General features: G+C 36.8%; 1 protein-coding gene and 1 non-coding gene across 2 annotated transcripts; one reads left to right on the top strand and one right to left on the bottom strand.

The window, feature by feature from the left end:
* Positions 1-5,527: 5,527 nt before the first annotated feature.
* Positions 5,528-5,965, bottom strand: LOC145127585 (uncharacterized). The gene has a single exon (XM_079062754.1). The coding sequence runs from the start codon at positions 5,963-5,965 to the stop codon at positions 5,528-5,530; it is 438 nt and encodes a 145-aa protein (XP_078918880.1).
* A 1,173-nt stretch (positions 5,966-7,138) lies between these two features.
* Positions 7,139-7,245, top strand: LOC145128103 (small nucleolar RNA R71). The gene has a single exon (XR_013716704.1). It is a non-coding gene; the product is annotated as a small nucleolar RNA R71 (small nucleolar RNA).
* The last annotated feature ends 11,114 nt before the right edge of the window (positions 7,246-18,359 follow it).

Below are 18,359 nucleotides of genomic sequence, written 5' to 3'. Positions count from 1 at the left end.
CCTCCTGTTTTGGCCCAACAACTCCTTTGGGTCTGGCTTGGCAGTAGATCATCCCATAACCCTTTTATCTTTGTTTAACACAATAACTCTTATAGACCCGACACAAAGAGAATGGACTATGGACACTAGGGCAACTAACAACTTTCATAACAATGCATGTATTCTCGATTTCGGTTGTAATAATCATTTTATGCCTCGTTCGATTTTATTTAGGTAATTCGGGTGTCGATCATAGGGAACAGATTTAATTTTCTAACCAAATTACTACTTAATTAATCTAGAAACAAGCAAAAGTAAAACTGGTTTTTATCAGATTTTTCAAGTTTAGACAAACTTAAGCACTTAACTAACGATTTTAATCAATATTCTAAAAACACTTAATCAATAGTTAGTTACTAATTGTGGATTATTAAAGTTGGTTACCAATTATTTTATTATTATCAATTCAAGTCTAAATTTACTAATGTTTTAACCGATTCATGTAAAACTATGTATGGTCATACAAAAGCTAACACATAATTAACTATTAATTATGGATAGGGCTATGTAAGATTTATCTAACAAACACAATTATGGTCATAATTTATGTTCTCCGGCACAACTAAATTAGTTACTTTGATCACTTATCTAAGATTTGGTATATCCTAGCTCTAGCAATTTAATAGTCACTAAACTACTAGGTAACAAGTTCATGTAATTTAATGGTCACTAAGTTAAACCTAACCTGAATTCAAGAAATCAAAGTCACAAATATTAACATGCTAGGTAATGATAATCAAACACAAGCTCAAAACCAACTATTAAAATCCATAATTTGATAAACTAAACCATAGAGTGAAAGTTTCATCTACCTAAACAGAAGCAACTAAGTTCAGCTACTAATGAATGAAAACATAGACACAAGTTCAACATAAATCGTCATAATTAAAGTAATCAAACCAATGTAATGATGTGTTCTTCAATCTCTTGATCTCCAAGCAAGTCTCCTTTCAAAGAATGCTTTGTGCACTATCTGGACTCCAAAATCGGTTCCTCATAATACTTTTCCTCCAGAATACTCTCCAAAAAGCCTCCTTAATCGTAAGAGTGAAGGAATATTTATAGATTTTAAAAAGTCACTGCTCACGTCGTGAGCATTGGTGTCTCACGTCGTGATCTCAGTAATTATCCGTATTGGACAAGGATTCTAACTTCCCGTATGCTAATCTTCTAGAATACCCTCCTCACGTCGTGACAATTGATCCTTCACGTTGTGAGTTGTTTTTCTTCGCTGAAATTTCCTTCTTTTAAGCTTCCACCCTCCAAAGTTCCAATTCTTGTCAGTTTCGGTCCTTTTATCTTCAAGAGTGTTGCTTTTGGCTGCAAAATACAATTTAATTCAATAAGTACCAAATATCTATGCAAATAACCAAAATAATAAATAAAATGTACTAAGATATTGCGTAAAATGTGTATAAGTATGGCAATATCAAAATATCCTACACTTATCATTTGCTTGCCCTCAAGCCAAACTAACTTATTTTAGGTCAAACTTTCATTACAAGCATCACATATGACAATCCATTTTGAACTCGTCCATTACACCAAGACCTCAATGTGTATATTTGTGTCTAAAGATCCTAACAACTTCCCAATCCTAAATACTCACAATCCTTATGAACCTTCACCCCTTAGTTTATACAATACTCATTTCTGCAACCGTCCGAATCCATTCTCAGAAATATTTCTTAACCTCAAGGTATTTTTGGTTAAGCTACCCAAGCATACATAATCTAGAAAAATTAAAACTTTGATACTATAATGGGGCTCTTTGAAATTCTTCACTTCTTTGATATTTGTTCTTTGATTCCTTCAAATTCACCACCTTTATGATTTATTTTTGGTATCTTCAATTTTTGATTCTTCAGAATTTTGATCTTTGATCTTCATACTTGATAGCTCCAAAATTCTTACAACTTTTTGGTAATTTCTCTCTCTTTTGTATATATCTCATTTTTTCGCTAAAATGTTACATGATTAAGCAATGGAGCTTAACTTCAACCTTTATTGGTTAAGAGGCATTGGTCTAAGTGCAATGACTACATAAGCTCTCCTAGATAGATTTCAAGTACAGACTGTAAAACTTATTATGCCATATAAACTACCAGATTACCTTTCATATCTCATGACTTTTCACTAAAACTTGGGAAGCCACAAATATACTATAACATATGTTGGCTCAATTAAACATTTGAGCTCGCATTGGATCATCTCACGCAACACTAGCAACTTAAGTTTTTATTATCACTAAATTCAATTTTTAGATTATTATTTCAAATCTATTTTTAATTTGTTACATTTTCTAGCAATTTACTTTTTTGACCCCCTACTCCACACTTATTTCATACAATGCCCTCATGGTATGCAAAAAATAATTAAAAGAAATAAAAGGGAGAAAAATGAATAGACTCCCCTCAGGTAGTAGTGGCGAGATCGAGCTTGATGGCATCGAGCTCACGACGTGAGGAGTAAAGGCTCACGTTATGAGAACCGGGTCTTCACATATTGCAACTGTGCAATAATCTTTGTTCTAAGTGAAATGCAATTAAATGTCTAAATACATTAAGACCCTGCTAAGACTCTATTTTTCTTGACTCTTCCCTCATCTATAGTCTTTTTTCTCACGATATTGACCCCACACTTATTAAAAATTATGGGCTTCGGCTTGTAACTCTAAATCACACGGCTTTTCTCGTACGCTCTTATGTCACCTTTTCTCTTCTTTCTCTCATAGTATTCTAGTAAATCTGCATTAAAACAAACATATGGTAGAAAAAGAAAAAGAACCATCACATAGTTTGGTTACAAGTTTCAAAACAAACTAAATAAAAATCAAACAACTAAAAACACAATGAAAATTAAAAAAACTACTAAATATAAAAGGATAGATAATCATTCTTCATGTTCGTCATCTCGTGCTCCACTTGTAACGTCTCCATCTCCTTTTCTTGACCATAACTCCTCCCATGTTGGAATATACGGGTAATGAGGCTGCATGGTCGGCGGTCGCTCAACATTAAGGTGTGTAAAAAAACATCGATTGCTTGATTATGATAATTAACACCCCTACGGAGATTGTCCAAATAAGTACCAACCCGACTTTGAATTGGGTTGGTTGGTACCCCACCCTCAAATTGTTGAGAAGGTTGTTCTTGTTGTTCTCTTTTCCCACGAGCTCTAACATTTCGCCTACCCCAGTGCCACAGCTGCTGCTCGGGTTGTCCAAACTGATCCCCGTCATTATTGGCAGGAATACTCCAATGCGATCCCATATTAACAATAACATTCATGGACTCTAAATATCCTAAAGAAAGATCGTCCCCCGCCTTGTATGTCAATATACGAGTCAAACGAGGCGTCAGAAGACCATAAGACCTTGTTAGGCGAGTAACAAAATGCCCTACCGTGATAGGGCTCCCGGATCGTGATAGTACCTCCTTGCTACCCAAGTAACTAGCAAGATGGTATGAGATATTGTAGGAAACCACCGGTGCAATTATAGACCACAAAAAGAAAACATTTAAACTTGTAACCTTGTCTCCATGCTTCTTATGGTTGATGGAAAAAGTAACCAATCGATGAAGGAGTTAATGAATCGACGCCCGGATATGGCTCTCTTGCAAGACACCCGAATGGAATGCCCCGTTCACAATGGTCGTCCAAAAATCATAACCTCTCACCCCCGGTAAATATTCTCGAATAGCCGACCTCCAAAAGATATCAAAAACCATATATCTTGTTTCATTCTTGTCATAAATACCCATCCTCCAAGAAAATTATGTTAAATTGCATTCCCGATATTCGCCCCTGAGGCAAAAAACTAAATCTCGCGCAAAATATGGATCCATTGTCGCGTCCTCAAATGATACCGATGCGAAAAACTCAACACATAATTCTTGAAAAAAAGGCTTGCTAATGGAAAATACATTCTTCCACCCATTACAATTGAAAGAAAACCCGTCCTCTGTAGAAATCTTTGTTAAATATGGGGCCATCCTTTCCGTGAATCCTAGTTCTCCTAATTTGACCCAATCAACCCATGGAGAAATAGCGAATTCTATTCTATATAACCACCCCCATCTTGTTCTTAAAATTTGTCACCACACTTTGAGGCATGTTGAACGTAAGTCGGTACAATTGGTGAAGGTCAAAAACATTTCCGTGAATTGTTCACTGGTTCCCCTTGAGGCTATTTTATGCAAAATAGACAAGAAACAAACCCAAGGGAAGTAACAAAAATTAACAATTAGCAGAAAAATCACAGAAGTTTGTTTGCACCGGGCTCATGTCGTGAGCTCGAAGGCCACGTCGTGAGCCATGAACAGTATCCACAATCAGTCCAAATAGAAGGACAAATCGACCAAAATCAAGGATGGGGTTTACTCAGGCTTTGATTCAAATACTTCTAAGTAACATGCAACCTCTAAATCGCATAAATTCGAATAATTTTTTCATTTAAGCTTTTAACAAAAACTCTAACTCTACTACATAAAATTAGAAGAAATTAGCAAGAACAAGGGATGGAGATATTACTGAAAGAGGATATTAACATGAAACCAAGAAAAATATTGAAGAAATTTGGTAGAAAATCATGGTGTGGTGTTGTGTTCGTCCGTTCGTGCGACTTGGTTGAAAATGATAGTTTAAATGTTGAAGTAAGCTATAAAAATGCCCCCCCCCCCCCACATCGTGAGTTTTAAAATGAGTAAAATCATCGTGCAAAATTAATATACCACATCGTGGGGCTTAATCCCATGTCGTGGTGTCGAGGTTTTTTGACCAAAATTCCATGTTTCTAAAAAAAATTCAAAGACTCTTTAATTGAAACCCCCACACTTGATTTTTACTTATCTTTAAAAAGTAATATGACTTTGATGATTATTTATCCTAAAACTTAATAAAAATGCAAAACTATGAAAAAGATGCAAAAACTAAAAAAAACGAAAAGAAAAACGCAAACCGAGCTCGGGTTGCCTCCCGAGAAGCGCTTCTTTTGAAGGAGTCATGAGTCGGACTCTGTGCCACCCTACGTTCTAGCGGTTGAGATCGGGCTCTCCATTTTCACCTTTTGTTCCCTCCACTTCTTCTTATATATTTTCACCCTTCTTAGATAAGCTTTCTTAGAATTTTCCTTCTTCAATTTAGAATCGTCGTCCTCAAGTTTCTGTTTCACCCATTTATTCTTCGTAACAAGTTCAAGTTCTCCTCTTTCTTTTTGTACCTCCTTAGCTTCAAAATCCACCTTGCCCAAAGTTGGTTGCCTCAAGTCTTGTGTAACTTCTTTTTCTTCATCACTTGACACCAAACTTTGTTCACTTTCCTCCCTTACTAGAGACTTTGGAGTTTTACAAGTGAAGACCTCAAAAACCATTAGAATTGATGCTCTAGGCTTAGTACGTTTGACTTGCTCTATCATTAGAATTTCTTCTTCCATTAATTTATCTAACTCTTCAAGCTCGTTTTCTTCATTCATTAAGAATACTTCCTTTTAAGCACATTCTCTCTTGAATCCGTCTTCCACTCCAAAATTTATTTCATTATCTCCCACTCGTAAGGTAAGCTTGGACTCGTGAATATCCAACAAGGCTCGTGCGGTATTAAGCAAAGGGCGTCCAAGGATAATTGGGACATTTATATCCTCCTTCATATCTAGTACTACAAATTGTATTGGAAAAATATATTTTCCAATTTTTACCAAAATGTCCTCAACTATGCCTTGAGTATGAGTCATTGAACGATTAGACGTATGAATTGTCATTCTAGTAGCCTTCAATTTTGGGAGGTTGAGCTTTTGATAAAATAAATAGGGCAGCAAATTTATATTTGCTCCAGAATCGGCTAAAGCAAATGTCTTCATATTGTTTCCGAATTTACATGGAAGTGTAAGGCGTCCAGGATCTCCCATCTTCCTTGGTATCGCTTCCATAATAACCTTAGAACTCTGATCATTAAGGACTACCTTGGAGGTCTTTTCTAGTTGTTGGCGAGTATCGAGTAAATCTCGAAGAAATTTCGCATATTAATGTACTTGTGTCAAGGACTCAATAAAAGAGTATTGATCGGAATACCCTTTACTTGCTTCATAAAATTAATATGTTCTTGCTCCGGTGGGTGAACTTTGGCTCGTGAAGGAAATGGTAAAGGAGGTTGATATGCTTGAACATCAACAAAATTTTCCTGCCCAGAGCGGACCCACGTCATGAGTATTGAATCCTCACGTCGTGAGGTCGGTATTTCAGCCATAATTTTGTCTTTGATTTTCATTCGCTTTGGCTGTGATTTGGGCTGCTTTGTCTCTTCTTCCAAGGATTCTAAAAACTCAGAGATAGTGTCTTCTTCAATATCAATGGCCATGACATGCGGTTGTGGTTTATTATCGAGAATTGGTGGAGGTAACCACTCATTAACCAATGTTGTCAAATGCTCAATTTGAGCTTCAATATTTTTGATCGATGCTTGATGATTTCTAAGTAAAGCCTGATGATCTCTTATTAGAACTTCCTGATCTCTTATTGTTGCATCAGTTTCATCATGCCTTTTTTCTGATGCGGCTGCAAAGCTAGCGAGCATTGTTTCAAAATCCCTTTTCTTTTCGGGAGCCGGTTCTTCTTTTTGATAAAACCCTCTTGCCTTTTGCTTGTACTTTTCTTCTTTTTGCTTTTTGTACTCATCATAAGGCAACCATTACTTCTTCGGCTTCCTCCAATCTTCATCATCACAGTCTCCACTTGAGTAGAAGACTTGGTCCTTTCTATTCCCATTTTCATCTAAATGGCAATCTTTTGTCAAATGTGGACCATTGCAATTTTCACAACCTACACATATTGCGTGTATGGATTGGTCCATCTTGGTCATTCTTCTATACATGTTACTTAACATTGTCATTACCGCCTCCATATCTTCCGCATGACCTTTCCCGATCCCCCTAGTTCCATCATTACGAGGGTTGTTATATTCCCGTGAATGCTTTGAAAATTCTTCGATTAATTCCTTAATTTTAGCGAGATTCTTCTTAGTTAAAAGTCCTTGCGAATCAAGGAGTTGCCTCTTCGTGACATTTACCCCATCATAGAAGATCGAAACCTCTTTTTCCTTGTTTAAATCATTTTGGGGACAATTTCTTATTATCCCTTTGTATATTTCCCAAGCGTCGGACAAAGACTCCCCCATTTGTTGCTCAAAGTTTGTTATGGCCTTCTTGAGTTTAGAGACTTTAGATGGTGGGAAAAATTGTTGGAAGAATTCTTCACGCATTTGTGCCCAAGTGGTGATTGAACCTGGTGAAAGTGTCGTCAACCAATCTTTAGTTGTTCCTTTGAAAGTAACTAGAAGCATTCGTAACAAGACAGTCTCTCGAGGAACATTAGGAATGTTGAAATAGTCGTCTATGTTATTGACTTCATCGAGGTGCTTGTATGCATCTTCATGGTCTTTTTCGGAAAATGGAATATGTTGGGTCAAAAATATGGTTTATACTTTGATTTTCTAGGAAAATATATTTTTATGTCTAGGACCGTAAACAGCTCGGTGTTTACGGTCGTAAACAGGTTTACGGCCGTAAACCCTGTTTACGGCCCAATGGGTGTTTACGGCCGTAAACCCATTTACGACCGTAAACCCATTCACGGCCCATGTTCAACAAGCCCATGTTTCTTATGTATAAATATAGGTGTAAGGGGTGAGGAGTAGAGTGATGAACGTGAGAAGAGAGAAACTAGAGAGAAGAAGAGAGCATTTTGTGTGTGTGAATCTATTGTAAGGAACTTAATTCTAATCATATCATTCAAGATTCATATTATTCTTCTTCTCATTCTCTTCTATTTGATCTGACATCATCCAATTGATTGGGATTCCGCACCATCAATTGGATCTGATTGATACACAAGCATATTTGGGGACTTACAATTGGTATCAGAGCAAGGATTGTATCAGTCAATTTTGTCAGATCTGGAGCTTATTTTATCTTATTTTCAAAATATTTTTGCGTTTTTGGATAGATCTCTGAAAATTAAGGGGGGTTTCTTCTTTGCATCTTTCATAAAAACGAGTTTTTGATAGAGTTTTGGAGCAAAAAAGGGTGAAAAACGTCGTTTTTTCGCGAATCTATTGAAGGTTTACGGCCTTTGAAGGGTTTACGGCCAGAAACAGTTTACGGTCGGCGGCGACGGCGTTTACGGCTAGGGTTTCCGGAGTTTACGGCCCGAGGTTTACGGCCCTGGAGCTTGCGGTCCGAGTTTGCGGCGCAGTAGTGTTTCCGGCCTCGCAAGCAGCAGCCTCGCTCAGCCTCGCTTCGCATTTAAAAAAATAGGAGGCAGATTTCGAGGTGCCGAGGTTCGAACTCGGGACCTCAGGGTCATAAACACAGCGCCTTATCCAAGTCGGCTACCTGATCCCTTGTTATAATCTTTCGAAATTTAATTCATAACCCGTTATTCTCGGTTTCAACTTTCAAAATTTGACACTTTTAACCCAAAATTCAATTTCTTTTATTTTTTTTTAAAATTCCTTTTCATCCAAAATAAAATATATATATATATATATATATATATATATATATATATATATATATATATATATATATATATATATATATAAAATAATAATAATTATAATAAATAAAATTATTAATAAATAAAATTATATTTTGATTTTTGACTTTTATTTTCTTTACTTTTGACCTTAAATTTTGACTTTGACTTTCAAGTTTGACCTTTGACTTTAAACTTTGACTTTTTCGTTTAACTTTTAAATTTTCAAATTTAGCTTTTCGGTTTGACTTTTAAGTTTGACTTTTCAAGTTTGACTTTTGAGTTTAACTTTTAAATTTGACTTTTAAGGTTGACTTTTGAGGTTTATAATCAAAGGGTTTGACTTTTAAGTTTGATTTTGGCTTCTAGTTGTGCTTTTTAATGGCTTTTAAGGTCTACGAGGGAGTTGAAAACATGAAAGAGAGTCGTCAGGATATGTTAAGACAAAATTCCAACATTTTCGATTATATCCCTGGAGAAACCCTCGAAACTCAGTTGCAGCGATTTACCACACTCACTACTGAGATGAATATAGCTGGGATCTTTCTTGACTAAATCTGAGATAAACAAAAAGCTATTGAATGCACTTCCGAAATCGTGGGATATGAACGTGGCTGACATCAAGAAGACAAAAGATCTCAATCGTCTTAGTCTTACTGATATAATTGAAGAACTTGACGCTTTGAATTGTCGAAAAACAATGAGTTCCGCAAACCTTCCGGTCAATGAAGTTTCATGTTCTCAATCATGTGAAGTTTCATGTACACTATCTAGTGAAGACACGATTAAACTTCTTCGTGAACATAATGATTTATTAAAAAGAGAAGTTGAGGACCTGAGATATGAAGGTTATCAACTCAGGAAAGGACAGAAACCCCTAAAGGCCCAGTTAGAAACAAAAATAAAGGACTTTAGGAAGCTTCAGGAAGAATTCAGCAACAAGTGTGAAAATTATGACTATATTAAGAGACAACTTGATGTTGTAACCGAAGAACTTGACGCCTTGAAAATTAAGTGTGGAAAAACAGATGTTAGTTTCAAAAATTATACTGCGTCAAGTAAGACAGTCGAGTCCTTATTTGAAACCCAATTAAAATTCAAAGATAATCGGGTATGATAGTGTTCCTCCACCTTTCAATCATAACTACACATCCATCCCTACGACACAGGAAGAAATTGACAGGGAGGCACATCTTCAATATGGCAAACCAGCTGGTTTTGTTTCAGGAGGTATTCAGGTTGAAAATTCTAATGCTTCTACTTCATGTGCAGGTAAAGTAGCAGAAGATGAGAACAAGGAGAACACTACTAAACAAACGAATGACTCTTTGAACTCAGAATCTGTTGCTTCGAATTCTGTTACTCCTAACAAACCTGTCATTGAGAAATACAGGCCACCAATTCCAGCGCAACAGAGTGCTTGTTGCAAGTGTGCATGTGGGGTCAACAAGAAACGAGGCAAGGATACGCCACCAGGGGCAGGAAGAACCAACTTCACAGTGAAGAAAAAGACATGTTTTCACTGTGGAACACCTGGACATATTGCCAAAAATTGTCCTAATCGCGCATACGTTCCCTACTACGCACAAGGATGGCAAAACGCGCCACGTGGGAGATACTTCAAAAGAAACCCTTCCAGGTCACGTTCAGACAATGGTGACTGGAACACGCAGAAGGCCAAGAATCAAACCCACAAGGCCAAGAATCCGAATCCCAAGGGCAAGAAGGGAATGTCGGCCAAGAAGCCAAATCCAAGAGATGCTCCCGTGAAGCCAAAATCAAAGTCATCTCAACGGCCGACGTCAAGATCAAAACCAAGTACTGAGCCACCCATTAGATCGAAAATGAAATGGGTTAAACCGAACTACAAATGGGTTCCAAAGGCTCACTCTCCCAAATCAACTAATGACTCTAATATTTCTTCATCTTCTGTTTGTGATAAACAGGATATGTCATGGGAGAGAGTACCGTGCAAGGATGACAAAGGTCAACCCAGTTTCAAAATGGACTGGGTTCCAAAGACCAACTGATCCCGCTCTGTGTCGGAGCAGCTATGGAGGCATATCATCATACTTTGGTTTGTTGGTAGTAGCTGTTCCAGGCACATGATAGGGGACATCTCTCAACTGTACAACATTCAGATCTTTGTTTGAGAGTATGTGTCCTTTGTGGGAAAGGAAGAAAGGAAGAGATCACAAACGGGGTTAGTGCTTAATGACATGAAGAATTTTCAGATCTGTTATGAGATTATGCGTGCTGTTCTCAGACCTTCTGGATGCAAATTCAATCGGTGAATTACGGTTTGAATTTTCTTCTCTATACTCCTGAGTTTTTCTTAAGCTGATTCGCTTTAAAGACTAATTTTTGTTTTAGGATAGTTTAAATTTGCGCATTTACTTTTGTTTCTCTCCTATGCACAAATTTAGGGGGAGAAATAAAAACAAAACAAAAATTAGAAAATTTTAATTTAAAAAAAAAGTCCAAAAACATTAGAAAATCAAAAAATCAAAAAAATGGTGTTTATGAAATGTGCTTGCAGGAGATGTTTTGGGAAGTGATATGAAGTCTAGTGCTAAAGGGCAATACGCAATTCGTGTAATGCACTAAAGCCGAATTGTCTAGACTTTGTATTCAATGTGTTGGTAGGCACAAAGGATTCAAATGGACTAGACATTGATTGACCATGAAAGGACTAGACAATATAGACTTAGATAGTTTCATTTGGACTGACCATACGACGCTCAGGTAGATTGAGTAGTGAGATAAACATGGGAACTTGCGAGATACACTAAAAGTTAATTATCTAGAACTGTGGCTCAACATTTCCTTGATGTATGGACTTATGTCCTTAATTCCGGTATTGATAGGGAAACTGGGGAATTCCGATAAAGTAGGTCTGTAGAAAATTATTTTCTTGCTTTCTTTCTGTTAGTCATATGTTGCCTCCTCTGCGTGATTGAAATACATCCGACCTGGACTGCAACATATGCAATTCTATTTCTCTGCATCTTCTATCTATGCAATTATTCCTGTCTGTTAGCCATATGTTGTCTCCTTTGCATGACTCACAATCCGACCTGGTACACAGTATATGCATCATTCTTTTTCTCAATCCCTCTAAAAACTTCAGTTAGTTATATGTTTCACCCTCTGCGAGATTGGAAGATATCCGACCTGGGTGTATAGCATATGCATTCTAAATCTGACTTCTCTCATAATAATTTTCTGCTCACCTAAAGTAAGGAGTACTTTGGAAGTTCCTGATTATTGGGGTATGTCAGGAAGCGGGAAACATGTTCTAGTACATTTAAAATTGAACAATCACTAGGTTGTCTGTAGATCTCGCTGCTCAATTTAGGTGGACAACAATATCTTTGGTCGTCGTCAGCTGAATGGTCCTTAAGAAATAGTATCTAGGAACTTAGTATCACTTTGTCTTATAACTTATAGTATGTCCTAATTTTGTCACAATCTCTCGTGTTTAAGTGGACCACAATACTGGCGATTGACCAGATCTATTCATGAAGGGAGAGGTACTGATAAACGGATAAAGGCTGTCTAAAAACTTTGATCCCAAATCACTCTTAAAGTTAGATATCATTTTATTTTTGTTAAATTTGTTCATAGTTTTCTTCTAATTTAAATATTAGGGGAGAATTAAAAATTAAAAAAAAAAAAACCAAACAAAAATCAGAAAATTAAAAATCCAAAAATAGTGTTATTTCTGTTTTATTTCTTTTTCAGAAAATATGAAAAATCCAAAAATATTGTGTGCTAAGTTTTCTTTTAGTTTTGTTTTGTCTTGAAAAGTGAATTCAGGTGAATATGAAACTCATGGAGTTTGTGTCGAAGATTTCTGAGCCAAGGCTTCATCCGTGAGCATCGAAGAATTCTCATTCGAAGGAGCAAGAAATGAAGATTATTCTTTCGACATTCAATCTTTCAACCCCAGAAGCAAGGTGAAGCTGAAATTGAAGATTATGTGACGGATTGCATTGAAGCCTCCTCAATCAGTATGCTGCTATCTTAAACCTGCTGAAGTGATCCAAAAGATTTGTTCTCTCTGATGTTCTCTCTGAAGATTCTCAAGTTGAAAGCGCTATCTTTCAAGAATCAGTACGTCAAGCCTCCTCACCCAACGATCGTTCAAAGCCAAATTTTGAAGAAATGCCCAAGTGCTCAAGATGAAGTCGTTCATTGAAGATTCATCAAGTTCATCTTGAAGTTGTGAAGAATTTGAAGATAAATGTTGAAGCCAAGCTTACAATGAAGATGAACAAGAAAGCCAGCTACTTTTTAGGGGGAGCTTGTTGGGTCATTTATGAAAAGAAAAGAAAGCTATAAACCAAGGGGGAGATTGTTGGGTCAAAAATATGGTTTATACTTTGCTTTTCTAGGAAAATGTATTTTTATGTCTAGGACCATAAACAGCTTGGTGTTTACGGTCGTAAACAGGTTTACGGCCGTAAACCCTGTTTACGGCCCAATGGGTGTTTACGGCCGTAAACCCATTTACGACCGTAAACCCATTCACGGCCCATGTTCAACAAGCCCATGTTTCTTATGTATAAATATAGGTGTAAGGGGTGAGGAGTAGAGTGATGAACGTGAGAAGAGAGAAACTAGAGAGAAGAAGAGAGCATTTTGTGTGTGTGAATCTATTGTAAGGAACTTAATTCTAATCATATCATTCAAGATTAATATTATTCTTCTTCTCCTTCTCTTCTATTTGATCTGACATCATCCAATTGATTGAGATTCCGCACCATCAATTGGATCTGATTGATACACAAGCATATTTGGGGACTTACAGAATATCCTTTAGCGTGGTAAGGATATGTCCCTTTAGCTCGAAGGTAGCAGTTGCGGGAATTGCGGGTTGCACAAGTCCGGTACCGGTGTCCTCTCATATTCATTTCTTGTAGGCATCCATTGTCATGTCAGCAATGTCTGTCATTTTGTCTTTTGGCTCGCTTTCATGTTCACTACTGTTTCCTGTTTCATAACCAGCTTCCTTTTTATTAGGATTGTTCTCAATGCCTTCAAAAGTGCCTTCGTCTTTCGGGGTGTTGCTTGATTCTCCTACGTGCTTGCCCTTCTTTTTACGAAAAACTGATTTTAGATCCTTGAATGGTGATTTCTTTAGTGTGTTGGATTCTCCTACATTCTTGTCCTTTTTATGAAAAGCTGACTCTGGATCTTCAAGTGGTGGTTTCAAAGGTATGTTTGATCCACAAGTATACTACTGCAACAAAAACAGAAATAAAAATGTAAAACCGAACAAACACTAATTAAAAATTCCTACCTGACGTTCACCACGATGTGTTAATAATACCACCTCTTGGGGAAACAAATAAATTAAACAGAAAGCAAAAACGAAAGAAAATGTGACACAATTGAGTTCACGTCGTGAGCTTTAAGAGCTCACGTCGTGAGTTCAGTAATTCAGAAAAAAAAAACTAATGCTAAAAATTATCTTTTTGCAGGTTTAACCCCATAAAAACGATCGATTAATCTAAAGCATTTAAATTAAAAACTAAAATAGTCGTTCCATGGCAATGGCGCGAAAAACTTGATGTGCTTATCAGTACCTAGCTACAATGCACCTAGGCAGTGTACTTAGTCAAATTATAGAATAGTTTAGGTAAGTCGGGTGTCGATCACAGGGAACAGATTTAATTTTCTAACCTAATTACTACAAAATCAATCTAGAAACAAGCAAAAGTTAAACCGGTTTTTATCTGATTTTTCAAGTTCAGACAAACTTAAGCACTTAACTAACGATTTTAATCAATATTCTAATTACACGTCCGTTTAGTTCGAATTCACTTTTCCTCTATAGTTAGTTACTAATTATGGATTATTAAAGTTGGTTACCAATTATTTTATTATTATCAATTCAAGTCTAAATTTACTAATATTTTAATCGATTCATGTAAAACTGTGTATGGTCATACAAAAGCTAACACATAATTAGCTATTAATTATGGATGAGGCTATGTGAGATTTATCTAACAAAGACAATTATGGTCATAGTTTATGTTTTCCGGCACAGCTAAATTAGTTACTTTGATCACTTATCTAAGATTTGGTATATTCTAGCTCCAGCAATTTAATAGTCACTAAACTACTAGGTAACAAGTTCATGTAATTTAATGGTCACTAAGCTAAACATAACCTGAATTCAAGAAATCAAAGTCACAAATATTAACATGCTAGGTAATGATAATCAAATAAAAGCTCAAAACTAACTATTAAAATCCATAATTTGATAAACTAAACCATAGAGTCAAAGTTTCATCTACCTAAACAGAAGCAACTAAGTTCAGCTACTCATGACTGAAAACATAGACACAAGCTCAACATAAATCGACATAATTAAAGTAATCAAACCAATGTAATGATGTGTTCTTCAATCTCTTGATCTCCAAGCAATTCTCCTTTCAAAGAATGCTTTGTGCACTTTCTGGAATCAAAAATCGATTCCTCAGAATACCTTTCCTCTAGAAAACTCTCTAAAAAGCCTCCTTAATCGTAAGAGTGAAGGAATATTTATAGATTTGGAAAAGTCGTTGCTCACGTCGTTAGCATTGGTGTCTCACATTGTGAGCTCAGTAATTATCTGCATTGGACAAGGATTCTGACTTCTTGTATGCTAATCTTCTAGAATACCCTCCTCACGTCGTGAGAATTGATCCCTCACGTCGTGAGTTGGGTTTATTTTCGCTGAAATTTCCTTTTTTTAATTTTCCATCCTCCAAAGATCCAATTCTTGTCAATTTCGGTCCTTTACCTTCAAGAGTGTCCCTTTTGGTTGCAAAAGACAAGTTAATTCAATAAGTACCAAATATATTTGAAAATAACCAAAATATTAAATAAAATGTACTAAGATATTGCCTAAAATGTGTATAAATATGGCAATATCATCGCACTTTACAAATATCTCATTTTTTGCGTAATTTCACTACTCGTAGTAACTGTTCCATTGACATTGATCCTTACGATTTTATTGTTCTTGATTATCAGACACGCCGCCCTATCATCCGTTGTGACAACTCTGGGGTGCTATATCCTGTTACCGGATCAACTAGTCATGCTTTTGTGTCCACTTCATCCTCTACTTGGCATCAAAGACTCGGTCACTCCGACAATCAAGTCTTGAAGCATTTAGCATCTAATAGCTCTATTTCTTGTTCTTTACCAAAAAATAATCTAATTTGTCAAGCTTGTCAACTTTGCAAACATAATAGACTACCTTTTTATTTATCTTATTCTACTATGTCTGAACCTTTTGAAATAATTCATTTTTATATGTGGACATCTCATATTACTAGTAATAGTGGTTTAGATTATTATGCTTTATTTCTAGATTATCACACTCATTATCTTTGGGTATACCCGCTCAAACAAAAATCACAAGTATTCGACAAATTTCTTCACCTTTCTAATATAATAAAAACTCAATTTGGAGGCAACATAAAACAATTTCAATGCGATAACCGGGGGAGGGGGGATGTAACAATAAATCATTTCATGATCATTTCGCTTCTCATGGCATTACCTTTAATTTTTCCTGACCTCATACCTCTCAACTAAATGGAAGGTCTAAACGTATGACACATACTAGAAATAACATGATGTGTATGATGTTGTTTCACTCTCATCTCCCTCATACTTTCTGCCCCGAAGCTCTCAACATGGCTGCTCATTTACTCAACATTCTTCAATTGCCTCCATATCGAATGACATTCCTCACTATCATCTTTTTCAATGCCATCCCATATATGATCACCTCATCGTTTTTGGTTGTCTCTGTTTTCCCCACCTAAACACTAAACATAAACTCCAACTATGATCAACACATTGTATCTTCCTAGGCTATCCCACCTAGCATTGTGGTTTCCACTGCTATGATCTTTCTACTAAAAAGATCATTAGTTATCTTCATGTCATTTTTGATGAGACAATATTTCCTTCTGGTTCGGTGACCCCCTCAGATCCACCATCTTACAACTTCCTTTGTTACTAAGAATTATCTCCCAAACTTTGACATATATTATCTCATACTACTACCTCTTCTCCCATTGTCTCCGATCCTACTCCTACCTCAGCACCATCACTTTCTCAACCACCACCTCACACCCTACTCCTACCTCCACCACCTCTAACTCATCATATGCACACAAAATCAAAAAGAGACATTGCCAAACCAATCACGTGCTTCAAACTTCACACTTCCTCCATTTCCTCTGTCCCGAGGTCTCACTTACAGGATTTGAAAGATCCAAATTGGCATAAAGCCATCAATAAGGAGTATAATGCTCTTATTATGAATGACACTTGGGTCCTCGTTCCACGACCCTCAGTGGCAAATGTGCTTAGATCTATGTGGCTCTTTAAACACAAATTTCATGTTGATGGCTCTCTATCATCCTATAAACCGAACCTAGTCGCCAACGACCGTACTTAGCAATAAGCCGATTATTGTGATCATACGTTTAGCCCAGTTGTCCAACTGTCCACCATACAGACCATTCTTAATATGGCTTTCTCCTGAGATTGGCTCATCCATCAACTTGACATGAAGAATGCATTTCTTTATAAACACCTTTAGGAGACAGTTTACATGCACTAGCCTTCCGGTTTTAGAGATCCTCAACATCCAGATTATGTGTGCTACCATTAGCGGTTTGTTTATGGTCTAAAACAAGCCCCTCAATCATGGTATTAGCATTTTGCTCAGCATGCTCTTCGCCTGGGGTTCCAGAATAATTTGACTAACTCATATCTTTTCATCTATCATCACAAAGCAGCCACTGCATACCTCTTACTTTATGTTGATGATATCATTCTGATAGCCTCATCTTCCACTTTTTTATGGTCTATCATTGATAAAATTAGCATAATGTCTGCCATGACTGATCTTGGAGCTCTCAATTACTTTCTGAGGATCTCTGCCACCCGTTCCTCCCATCGTCTCTTTCTTTCTCAGAGAAAGTATGCCTTGGAGATCCTAAACCGGGCTTATGTAAATCAGTGTAATCCAACATGTACGCTTTCTAAGACCACTTATAAGATGGATGCTATAGGTCTTCTTGTTGCAGATCCATCTCTTTAACGCAACCTTGCTGGAGCTCTTCAATACATCACCTTTACAAGACTATACATTGCCTTTGTAATATAACATATTTGCTTATTCATGCATGATCCCCAAGATCCTCATCTTTATTCCTTGAAGCGTATATTGCACTACATCTTTGCTACTTTGGATCATGGTTTGCAGCTTCACGTTTCCCCCACGTCTGATCTATGTGCCTACTCTAATTCCAACTGGGGTGGGTACCGAGTCTCGTGTCGTTCCATATCTGGGTAGTATGTTTTTCTTGGAGATAATCTAATGTCTTGGTCTTCTAAACGTTAGGTGGTTATTTCTCGGTCTAGTGCCGATGCGGAGTATTACGGTGCTGCCAACGTCGTTGCCAAGACTTGTTGGGTTCGTAATTTACTTCGTGAGCTTCTGTATCCTCCCTCTAAAGCCACAATTGTCTACTATAACAACATTAGTTACGTGTACATGACCTCTAACCTAGTCCAACACCATCGCACAAAACACATAGAGATTAACATTCATTTTGTTCGTAATATGGCTGACGAGGGCGTTGTTCACATCTTTCATGTCCCCTCATCCGCTTAGTATGCCGACATCTTTATAAAAGGCCTTCTGACGCAACTTTTCAATGAATTCAAGACCAGTTTGAACATTCGAAATTCTCCTCCCGATCCAACTACGGT

Source organism: Lactuca virosa, chromosome 7 (genome assembly GCF_052849685.1).
Source record: "Lactuca virosa cultivar CGN04683 chromosome 7, Lactuca_virosa_CGN04683_v6, whole genome shotgun sequence".
NCBI lineage: Eukaryota > Viridiplantae > Streptophyta > Magnoliopsida > Asterales > Asteraceae > Lactuca > Lactuca virosa.
Note: the sequence above shows the minus strand (reverse complement) of the source record. Positions and strands in the feature narration are given on the sequence as shown.